We start from the raw sequence: 12,192 nt of genomic DNA on the forward strand, positions 1-12,192 counted from the left end.
CCTGCCCAAACGCAGATGCGCGATGCGCCGTGTCGCTTCCCTCTCCCGCGAAGGGCGCCACTTCCCTATACCCTTTGTCGTCTGCTATGCGCTCTCGTCTGATTGTGATAAGCGCAGTTTCGATATGGTGGCCCACCATAGTTTCGAACTTTTCGGAAAATGCCGTACTCCTTGTGCCATTTTGTACTTCTGGGACAAAGAAAAAGGAGCCGGGGGTATCGTTTCACGAGGTGCCTGCGGATCTCGCGTTACGAGAGGAGTGGTTGAAAGTGATTGCGAGTAAAGATTGGGAACCAAACACTACTTCCAACTATTCCGTTGTGTGCAGCAAGCAATTCTCTCGCTGATTTCCAAATGGCATGCTTTTTCTTCAGGCCCGTTAAGCTCTGTAGCGTGCTAGCGAGGAGAAATACAGCGTGGAGGTACACGACACGCACAATCACCGTTTAGGGTAGGTTATGGTATCCAACATCCACCCCTTTGAACGCAAAAACATTCAAAGCGGACAAATCCGGAAGCAAGAAGCGGCTGGAGCGGCCGATGCATGGGCCGATGCAAGCAGAACACGCGTCGCAGGTGACGTCAGCGTACGTCACACCGTGGTGTAGGGTAGTGGCGCCGTCAAACGAGAGAACCTGAACTAATACGCATGCGCAGTACGGCCGGCACCTCTGACCGAATGGAGAGAGAGGCCTTTGAGTTGCATTGAGTAATAGAGGAGGCGCTGGCGCTGGCGCGCTGGTTCGGGGGTTCGGGAGTTCGGGAGGCTCTTTACTCCGGGTACAGAGAGGGTGAGTTTGCCGACCGTGAGTTTGCTGTCGGTTCGCCGCGTCCCGGCGTTGCGATCAGCAGAGCCGCTGAGCTATAGCCATGAGCTATAACTATGAAACAAACGATCATGCAAACGATAAACAGCTCCGTCCTCACGAAGGCAAATGAGGGTGAGGGTGCCCTGACATCACCCTCACCTCACCGCGCCCATTGAGGTGTAGTGAGGTGAGAGAAAATTTCTAAAAGGGAAATTGAGGTGAGGTGAGGAACGTTTCGAGTTACGTTGAGGTGAGGTGAAGTAAATTTTTTGACAAAGACGAAGTGAGGTGAGTGAGGAAAAACTTTTGAGAAGTGGAGCGAAAACAGCTGTGTTTATTACAAAAGTAGGAGATCTGTTTTTGCACTGTGAGCATATGCTCTCTACACTAAAATGTGTTTGCTTCGATGTAAGCCCGTTACTTTCAGACTTTCGATTGAGCCAGATACATGATAGACGTGTCAGATCAGATACACATACAAGTGAATATTGCTTATGTATGCTTTATGTATTAAGCTTAGATCTCAATACAATCAAACTAGTCAGTTGAGTCACATACACGATGTGAGGCGCAAGAACAAGTCAATATAGTTCCGTGTGTTTTGAGTGTTTAAATTTCAACAAAGCCAACTTTGTCTGTAAGCAGATGGCTTTCACGTATTATCTGGAACGATAGTATGTGACTACCAGTGACCCCACCAGAGACTGATGTAAGAAATGGAGGCAACGACAGGCACCTGAAGTGCAATAAGTGCAAGCACTAGTATATATTTCGTATTGAAACAAGTTGAACCATTGAGCTTTCAGTACGGCAAGAAAGGTAGGTGAAAAGCACAAGAGGTCTGTGTCTGCATAAAGTAATTTAATTAGTAAGTCAACACATAAGTCACTGGTAGTCTGAACAGCACGTCGACCCGATTTCTTCAAAACAAAAGCCTTGAAAAAGGTCCCCGAATTCAGTCTACAAATGAATATGTGCGCTATTTAAATAACATTGATCGACAATATAAAGTCATAACAGACAAAAATGCAAACTGTACAAGTTATTCAAAGTACAGATGCATACCATCCTGAAAACGACTTCCGCAGCTCAATTATCGTCCTCGCGTGAGAGATACTCGATAAAAGCCGTTCCTGCTTTACCGATACGAAACACAAACAGCTCAAAATCGCCTGGTTTGTGCAACTTCTCTGCCCACGTACTGTATGTCCAATTTTTACTGATTGTACACGTAGTGGGTACTTGTTGCAAGAAGGACGACCCAAGCAAGGCGTAATTAATCTCAGTTGTGGGTATTTCAAACTTGTTGTCAGGAATCACGCAACGAAACACTAAAAAGCCAAAAGCAACGTAAACATATACACCTACCCGCTTGTAATACTTTTTCGATAGCGTGTTAGCGCCATGCAGCAATTGTGGCTATGAGCGACGCCACTCCGTAATTAAAAGAGCAATTGTGAAGTGAAAGCGCTCTACAGGTTAAGCTCTACTTAAGCTCTCTTTAGAAGGTTAAACGCTGTACAAAAATTTATGACAAGTAGATTGATGTGGGATGAGGTGAATATATTTTAGGAATATGACTGAAGTGATGTGAGGAAGGTACTTTAGAGTGAAGGTTGAGGTGAGGTGAGGAAAATTTTCAGAAAAACATGTCATGAGGCAAGGTGAAGTGAGAAAAAAGTGTTCCGAAAAATGGTGAGGTGAGGTAAGGAAAATAATTTTAAAAGGAGGTTGAGGTGAGGAACGAAGTTCTGCCCAAGAATGAGATTAGGTGAGGAAAAACATCTGGGACAAAAATGGAGGCGAGAGCAAAGACCGTGAGAGCATTTGCCCACCTCTGGGTGCACCTGTTGACTGTTCCTTCCTTCTATCTATACGCGAGTTTCTCGTTTGTCTTCTGCTATCGTGCCACACAGACGTGTGTTCTCCTGCTCCCTCAATTACAAACAGAGATCACCGTCTGGGATGGGATATTTTATCCCGAACGGCAACTGCCCAAAATCCCCTTCCTGCCACCAGAAGACGAGATGCATCTCAGCCCCATCGCAGTCAGTCCCCGATAGCCCGTCGTGGAACCTGCACCCCCGTGGAACTGCAACGTAGCTTACATCCATTCCACCTGCAGTCATTTGGGAAGGTAACCTCACATTCTTCTAAAAAAAAGAAAGAAAGGTAGTGAACGTACGAGGTCTTTCGTCCCATCCCTCCCTTGAGGTGGTAAAGTGCCGGTAGCAAAGAGTGTCGTGTTGCAGTTGAAGTGCTCTCAGTGAATGTCGTTTCACCAAATTTGTTTATGGTAATGAAGACGTGACCCATTCTTACGTGTGTAAGTGGCACCGGTGTTTCATGTAAGGTAGAGATTCCGTTGAAGATGACACGCATTGGAAGGGGGCACTCCGCACAATTCCAATGGCCGCATTATTGGGGTGTCGCCTGCATTTGTATCGACACTGGCAGGAGTGCATCGTAGCTGAGAGACGTTGCTCCTAAACTGGATGCGTGCAATTCCACAGAAATAAAATGGATGTCAACGGGCTCTGTCTGTGTCTTCGAAATTTTTTTTCACCGTAGCGTTATGTCCCACTGCTCATGATCTAGTTCCAGCTGGTGAGGTCAGGTAACCAGATAAAATCCCTTACAGTGGCATGTCCATTCCCAGTATTTTTTTTTTTTTTTTTCCATCATCTGAGCACAGTACCTCCAGGAACTGTCAGGCTAAGTATTTCCCTTGGGAGGCGTGAATCTACGGAGAAAATTATCTTGCAAGAGAGCGCGCAGCGGCAACGACACCACCCAGCGGCTCCTCGAGTCTCGTGGCATCAGACGGCAAAGGCAATGCCAGCTAGACACAGAAGGCCTGCTTGTTGCCTCCTCTCCCCTCTTCGCTACAACATATGAAGTCAGAATTTTCCCACTACTGCCAATCACCGTTCTGCGAATTCAAGAACTCTGGGAAATGATTGTTGCCAGTGATGGCCACTAACTATTTCTACAGTAGTTTAACTATAACTACTAACTACTTTGCAATTGAGTAGTTTAACTACTTTTCAGGGGAGGTAGTTAAAACTATACTTCTTTAATTACAGCAATGTAGTTTAACTACATCTATAACTACTTAACACTGTCCATTAACACCAATCCCATTCTATAGCGTTCTTAGATACCTAAATATGAATCGCAAGCAGCGATAAAAGTGAAGATTTAGTACACATGCACAATTGCTCTGCACCTCCATTCTCATCAAACAAGTACCTCGAGGTAAAAATCTGAAGTAGTTGGAGCCTGCAGTAACCTAACTACCGTAGTTTACTACTCGAAATAGTAGTTTAACTACAGGTTTTCCCGGCGATTTTAATCCAAGTGCCAGCTAAATTAATCCATGCCCCCCTTAAAGTTTGCATGGCACACGGATTAATTTCGATGGTGCTTGGATTAAAATCAACGGGAAAACCTGTAGTAATTGCAGACTACATTTCTCCAAGTAGTTGATAACTACTTTTTAACTACAATCAGGTAGTTGAACTAGTAAACTACTGGCCATCACTGATTGTCGCTAACTTAGAACCTGTAGACCTGGATCTGTAGACAAGAAGTGCGACGTGCCTTCCAGAATATCAGTATTGGGAAAGGTATGGGGCCGTTTTACGCTTTATTTTCAAGTTTCCCCACTTAGTACGCGGGGATGTTCAATCAGCACTCAATCGCAGACGACAGTAGTATGTCTCCGTGGCTCCGACCGCTGAAAGCTCATCCGTGATTTGCTACCGCCGTTAGAAACATGGTCCTGATTGGCTGACTCTAGCAGCCAATGAGAGCAGGTTTTCTGACCCACGAGATTGAAAGCAGCTCTTGCACTCCAGGGTTATGCGCCACACTCCTAGTTTTTCTGCGAATGTGTATCCCAGGGCTTGTAATCCTAAATTCTAGTTCTCTCGACATATTTGTTCTCGTTCCGTGCTCCTTTGAGCGTGTTGCAGATGAGCAACGTGTGGCCGTGCATAAAATGTGAAAGCAGTACAGCAGTTTAGACTGCAGATAAGAGTATTTTAATTGGTATTTACATATAATACATTAGAACTGCTTGGCTTGGAAACCAGAGATCAAAATTGTGTTTAATAAATCCCCTCCTGCCGTGTCATCTATAAAGATCAGCGTGTGATGTGTATCTTACACAAAGTTGTACACTTTTGGAAATTTACAAATTGTACAGTTCTGCTGAACTGCAAAATTAAGCTTGTGACTAGCAATGGCAACCACTAGTTAAGGAACACTCACGTTTTTGCCATCAAATAATCCGAAAGGGCATCTCTACGAAGCTGCCACCAAACTCAACAACTGCTGCACAGTTCTCATCGCAGTGCTTGTGCAGGTTCATGAAACACACCCAGAAATTTTTACTCTACAATTATTTTTTAAAAAAACAAAGAAACTGTATGCCCAGCACTGCAGGCAAGTCGGTGCACATTCATATTTTGCCAGCATCGTTTTAGCATCTGCTCACGCCTTGCGAGCAGCACCATTTTCCATCCACTTCACGCGACTAAAAAACGACACGAAACCTGAGATAAACGTGCAACGTCCCAACTTGCACATTATGCATAAACGTCCTCAGTTCCAGCGAATGTCAGGTGCTTGCTACTAACATCCACTCCTTGCGTTGTCTTCATGCCACTTGCCCTTTCCACGAAAAGTAACAGAAATTGTCGTACCCCCCCCCCTCCCTTCCTCTTCAAGTCCTTGTTCTGAGCACGTCAAATGATACTCCGTGCGCATCAGCCGACCCAGTCGATCCAGAAGACGTGAAAGACGACAAAGCAAAAGATGTAAAGCATAAGGTCGGAGGTGAGGTCAGCCATCAGTCGAAGACCCGACGTCGCGGCTGCCGATGCCCGTGGGGACACACCGCACAGCACTAGAACGGCTGCCAGAATTGATGTTGACATACAAGAGGCACTTCCACTACTTCCTAGGCTCATCTGCGGACGTTGACACCAACTAACCTGCGAGAAAGGAAACGTCAGAGGGAACGTCGTACGGCAGAGAGGGTAGATAGGTGCAGGCCAGCTGGGGCACGAGGTCCGTGGAGGACACACACGTGAAGAACACACACAGCGTGAGCAGTTTACACAAGTTCCAGCTTGAGTCAGCTTCATAGCTCGGCATTTCGGGCCTCGAAACTCACGGTCACAATCATCTGATAAGGCATGAGTTCAGCCGCGACTACGAACTTCCGTGAAGACGTCGACATGGCGTATGGGTGAGCTCGATCATGCCGCATATTAGAGCGCTCACCGGATGACATCACGCTTGTAAATAGAGCAGGTGTGATATTATCTGGTGAGTGCTCTAATGTGTGGCATTATCGAGCACACCGATACGCCATGTCGACCTTCACGTGAATTTGTAGCAGGGACGGAACTCACACCTTATCAGATGATTGTGATTGTGGGTTTCGAGGCCCAAAATGCCGAGCTATGGTCAGCTTTGGAGAACAAGCACTGGGACTTACCTTTGTAAGGAATTTAGGGTAACTACAAATGGCAGCTTCCAAGAGGCAAAAAGGCAGTAGGACCGTCTGCAAAGATTAACGAACACTGTCAACAAATGCCGTAACTGTACTGTCTGGCATGGTGCACGTTCCTGAATCACATGCTCAGTATTATTACAATAAACGAGGCTCACTGCTACGATTCATGCATTAAAGTTGCCAGTGTTTGAACTCCTTTGAGGAGTTGAGTACAGCGCAGGCCAGACAAATTAATACAGGCTATCAATTGCACAAAGATTACAGGTAAGTAGTGTCACTTTAAAGGGGCAGCAAAGAACAAGAATTCCTCCTCTCAAAATGAACGACGCAATTACCTTGAGAGCAATACAAAAGGGACGAGACACTTGTCGTTCGTGACTTGCGCGCGAATGAAACCGTAATTTGCACTTTTTCTTCCCTCCTCCTCAAGAATCGCGACATTGCAGGTGATGATCACAGTTTTTATGGCGCACGACGACAATGCAGTGACAACTGCCGAGTGACTACACTATGTTCAACCAAAGGCACAACTCTTTGCACGAGGGTCAATCGCCCGTGGGTGTGTTTGGAACAGTCATGACGTCATACAGGATTTTACAGAATCTTCATGTCCACAAATAACCCCATTTCCTCTTATAGTTCTTGTGGACGGTTGCAAAGCAAAGGGCATAGCTCCCTAGGCATTGGAACGTCCTACCTTCAAAAGTTATCCTGTAGAATGTGGGGAGAGGCTTGTCCTCCATACCGTTACCGTACATGGTAACGAGACGAAACTACATGGACTACATACGGTTTGTACCTCGCTGGACCGTCCATTGTCGGAAAGGCGAGTTTCCATAATAACGAGACGAAAACGCGTTGAAAAAGTTCTGAAAAGGTCCTAAAAAAAATAGTCCATAATTTGAGTTAACAGGGTCCATATTAACAAGACACGACTGTATCTAGGAAATCTTAACTCGTTTCCTCACTAGTGCAGTGGGATTGTAGTCAATCAGGGTGTTCAGGTTAATCTATGAGGTTGCACTTTTTTTCCATAAAGCTAATTCATGTAAGATAAGAGAGAGAAAGAAAGGTAGGGAAATTTTTTAAGAATTCCTACTGGATAAGACAGGGAGCGATTGCAACATGAATTTGACCTCTTGAAAGAACGTAGAAGACGTAGGGTGTCCGTCCCTTCTGTCCTTCCTATTATGTTTCCGGAATTGAAAGCGTCGCGGTACCCCACATGCAAGAGCATTTACCAGACACCTCCAGGTCTGCTGCCACGGGACGCAGAATAGCGGGAACAGCGTGGCATTTTTTTTTTTTTTTTTTTAACGACCGACCCCCGACATGTCCCCCCTCCCCCCTGCCGTGAGACCCCTGGGAGTTGCGACCCACAGTTTGGGAACCACTGTATTAAAGGACTCATTCCTTTTTGTGGTCATTTTGTCGAAGTAATTTGGGGTGAGTTCCAAGTTCCTTTTGTTGGGTTCTGGTACAGTCAAATCTCGTTAATATGACACCTGTTAATATGACATCCCTCCTTTACAACAATTTTTCTCTGGAACAGTCCCCCGCGCATGTGCATAGAAAGACAACTCATAGAACCTAAACTTTCCATGGCTGCTTTGTGCTCAGTTGATGAACCTTATGACGACATAAAAATCATCAAATAAAATGTGTCCCTAAAGAAGAGCATAAAGGTACGCTTCATTGGCCACTTCAAATACTGGTGTAGTTCTCGTACAAAACGTCTCGCACCACCCTTTGTGAGATCGAGGCTTCAGTTAGTCTAAAGTTTATATTAGGTAGCAAGTAACTTAAAAGCAACTTGTTACTGTTACAAAGTAGCTTAGGAACGTCAAGTTCAGCTTCATCACCTGTAACTCAGTTCAGTTTTTTTAAGCAGTAATTTAACCGGTAACGGGTTCCTTTTGTCGAGTAAGTTCCTTAGCTATGAAATAAATCTTGTTGGTAGAGGAGCACTGTGTGCATCTTCCTCTTTGTCTCTGTCCCGTAGCTCCACAAGAAGAAGACATTAAAGGAGCACTAAAATGCAAAACCAACTTGTTCTCAAATGAAAGACTGTGCTTCAATTAGTATAGTGCAAGCAATATTAGTTCCCACAAAGCTACTGTCTAGAAAAAAAAAAAAAAAGCAGTCTTTTAGCACAGCAACCAATGGGATCCTCCGGAAACGAAGGTTAGCGGCATCCTGTGAGACAGCAGGAGAAGCGCGTGCATGCCTGTCGTGTGCGTGTGGATTTGGAACGGGGCCCGTCATACCAATACCGCCCGATACCAATTTCAATACCGATTTTCAATACCAAATTTACAGAATTGTAGACCATAACAGGTATCACAAATGTCCCACGGACGTCCTTCGGACATCGTCATCGGATAGTCCGCATTGTAACTCACGCTATGTTTCTCGCCGGAACTGCCCCATAGCATGGCATGCATGTGCAGCACTGACTAAAAACACCTGATGTACACCTGACGCATGAGCTGAAGCAACAGTCACTGCTTAGTGCCAAAGCAAGAAAGAGCCCGATAGAATGATTGTGCTTGATTGTGATTGATTGTGATTGATTAAACATATACAACAACAACGACAACAACAACAACAATAGAAATTGATGTTCTGAGGCTGGAACACAGAGGAAGGACATCTTTCATTGCTAACAACAACTACTTTATTTGGTGATTATGGTTGGGGAGTTTCAAGTTCTACCTGGTGGTACATAAAAATAGGGTGGTTCCATTTCACTTTACAGTTCCTTTAAGATCGTTTAGAGCCGTGTGTCGTTCCTCTGTGTGTGGTTGTGTTTGCATTTTAGCACCTTTAAGGGATTAATGCAGAAATTACAGAAATGGTAATACCCGGAGGACAGTCTTCAGAGCGTTTCTGCTTGCAACCGATCTCCAAAACCGAATCGTTTTGACAAGTGACCGCCGCTAAAGCTTTCAACAGGCCTACAGAGGAAACTGCTAGAGGCAGTAGAACGAGTGAATGGTAGGGAATGAGTAATGGGTATTTGACTGGCTGATTTGGTGCACCGTCACAATGACAGTGACAGAATGAAGTTCGGCTGTTGTCTGCAGAGCACTGAAGGGCGGGGTGCAAACGGGTGCGGTGAATGGTGTGAAGGTTTAGAACAATTTTCGGAACATGTTCACCATCAGCAGTTTAATGTCGTGCAAAAAAGAAGTACACCTTGTGTACCTGTTTAGTGCCTCTTTAACTGTGTGTTTGACATCTTTCAAGGGAGTACGCTATTCAAGTTGGTCAGCTGTCAGTGCAACTCCCATGTTTCCCTCTTCCCCCTATTGCTCATGAAGCAACATCATTGGACCCTCTCCCAAACAAGGGGGCAACATTACAAGGTGGAAGACAAACTGTTGTAGTGTATTACTCCGCCAGCATCCTAGTGAGTAGCGATATCACGAACCTTTCGAGATTGGAGATCGCAACAGTTTGCGAAATTCTAACTTTTCTTCAGAAAATTCACAAAAACTCGCAGAAGTTCGACAGCAGACTACGCATGCGTGCCGATCTCCTTACCGGGATCGTATGTTTTACGACTCGAAAAGGCGTCAAGTACTTGTGTTGCATTTAGATCATGACGTTGTATAGTATAATTATTACACTAGCAAAATGGATTGAAAAAAAAAAAAGAAAAAAAAGGAAAATATTATGCGTGTCGTCTGCTGGCGCGACTAAGAGATGCCGCCAGACATGCAACTGCGTTTTCCTGTGCCTCGTTTGTCTTCGTAAGACGCGATTTTAAAACTATTCCGGAGCAGGTGCTCACAAACGACATAAGGGCTAGGTCGGACAGATGCGGTTGCATTATTGCAATCTCCGTTGCACTTCCCGTGGTGGCGGTTACAGGAACTGTTGTTTTCAGTCAACTTTCCGGAGTTGTTAGTGAGCGCCTGTGTTTTGTCGTTCTTTCTCGGCCCCTCTCCATGCTGCACTTGTTTCATCGTGAACTTGTACGGACTTGCCCAAAGCAGTGTTTTGTAACGTGTGACAGACAGACATTTCAGACAAGAGCTTATCAGCCGCAACATTTTAAATTTTGCATCAGAAAGGTCAAGCCTGCGAACCTCGCAAACCAGCGGGTTTCGAGTGTGAACTTAAGGTTCGCAAGAAGTTTGCTACATCACTATCCATGAGTGTGCATCATTCCTTATCATGTGACACCAAGAAATAAATGCGAAAGAAGAAAAGTGTAGAGGAAACACAGGGGCGGAAGACCATCGTGCTAGATGCGTACGAGTGCATCGCAAGCCGCAACGTTACGAACACAACCTACTAGATTATAAAGACCATGCCCTAGGTGGCGCTACTCATCAGTCCGGTTATTGCTTCCTCAATTTCTGCAATACTTTGTTCTTCAACTTACCTTAGTATTTTTGTACAAGCGGCGAATGTCCCACGGGCAACGCTTCTTTCTAAAGTTGATTATCATCATCATTCTACGCGTTTTCATAGGAGATGTTGCTGTCATCTGCAACGGTAGTCGTGCAACTGCTTCTGCGCGTTCAAAATGCAAATTTCCATCGTCCAATCACGATGTAGATCTCGCGGGCCGATGAGTAGCGCCCCCTAGCGGATCGTGCGGATGGGCTCCTCATAGGGGTTGCCGATTATGACACAGTCGCTATAATCTAGTAGGTCGTGGTTACGACGACACACTGCTATCTTGCATGTCACTTACTTATCACTCACCTCAGAAAGGAAATGCGGCACTCCGAGTGCAAGCCAAATCCTAGCACACACTCCAATCAATGCCACCAAGCAAGCTCTGAAGAAGTCCAAGCCTCGGTCAGCCAGCGCTTCCACCAACCACACCCGAAACCCTCCGCCATCCCCCGGACACCTTGCGTACGACCGTGACTCTGTGTCCGACACCTTCTTGGGGAAGGCGTAGATAGCAGAACGCTTGGGAATGCCATTGGCAGATGTGCTCTCGTCCAGAGAGCGTGTTCGTGTGTCCAGAGCTGAGAGACGCACCGAAGGAATGACGTCGACTTTTGCCGAAGGGCGATGCGTGACTGAAGACGATGAGAGCGTGGAGTTGGAAGTGACTTCGTCCAGGGAGTAGGCACGACGGCTGTCGGCTGCGGGACTCACGAATGGCGGTGCGGTTGCTGCGGCTGGTAAGGGTTCTCCAGATGGCTTGTCACGTGTAGCTGCCGGAATTCAAGTTTTTCATGGTCAGCCGTCGATCTAACAAATGTTAAACTTGTCGAACTTTAGTAAGCTGAACTCGAAAAAAAGAGCTTTGTCGGTCGCACTTATGTTTCGATACGATCAACTAACTGTGTAAAAACAAACGGAAAACGTAGGACAACACTTCGGTCAGAGATTTTTTTTGTCTGTGAAGGAAGCATAGAATGAGTAATGTAAGTACGAAAAGCAAGCGTAATGAGTCTCAACAGCTGAGCTCGGCTCCTATCATGAGTATGTTTAGATAGATTGTCAAATACTGAGAGAAGGAAAATTGACAACATGCCGTAGAGCCCATGCGTTTCTATCCGACGGTGTGTGTATCGTTATCTATGCTGCTCTGTCCTCTACTTCTATACTGTTCTGTAGTTGTATAATCGGTAAATCGATGCCCAATTTTCTCTTAGGCTTATACTCACTCAGCGCACGCTAATCACCATTCATCAGTGTGACGCCGCATTGAAGTTGCAAACAGAAGATATTTACCTGACTCATCCGTCGACCCGTAACCTATAATTTTTCTCCATCTCGCATCTGAGTTCTCTAATATCTTCTTCTTTCTGATTTCTCGCCTACGGATGACCTGCTCATCTGTGGCCTCCATTTTCTTGCGCTGTGAGCGACACCACCGCGTTT

The 12,192-nt window shown here is 45.6% G+C and overlaps 1 protein-coding gene across 1 annotated transcript; it reads right to left on the reverse strand.

The window, feature by feature from the left end:
• Window positions 1-4,832: 4,832 nt before the first annotated feature.
• Window positions 4,833-12,182, reverse strand: LOC135375136 (uncharacterized). Its single transcript, XM_064607858.1, has 4 exons — window positions 12,043-12,182; window positions 11,056-11,519; window positions 6,319-6,384; window positions 4,833-5,809 (listed from the first exon to the last, which is right to left on the reverse strand). The coding sequence occupies exons 1-4, from the start codon at window positions 12,158-12,160 to the stop codon at window positions 5,582-5,584; spliced, it is 876 nt and encodes a 291-aa protein (XP_064463928.1). The 5' UTR covers window positions 12,161-12,182; the 3' UTR covers window positions 4,833-5,581.
• Window positions 12,183-12,192: the final 10 nt, after the last annotated feature.

This window comes from Ornithodoros turicata, unplaced genomic scaffold (genome assembly GCF_037126465.1).
Source record: "Ornithodoros turicata isolate Travis unplaced genomic scaffold, ASM3712646v1 ctg00000829.1, whole genome shotgun sequence".
Taxonomy (NCBI): Eukaryota; Metazoa; Arthropoda; class Arachnida; order Ixodida; family Argasidae; genus Ornithodoros; species Ornithodoros turicata.

Coding starts and splice junctions, on each gene's coding strand:
- LOC135375136 (XM_064607858.1), bottom strand. CDS start 12,160: ATGGAGGCCACAGATGAGCAGGTCATCCGTAGGCGAGAAATCAGAAAG. Junction 6,385..11,055: donor TGCCGCATTTCCTTTCTGAG/GTGAGTGATAAG, acceptor TAATCTTTGCAG/ACGGTCCTACTGCCTTTTTG. Junction 5,810..6,318: donor ACCCTAAATTCCTTACAAAG/GTAAGTCCCAGT, acceptor CCTTTCTCGCAG/GTTAGTTGGTGTCAACGTCC.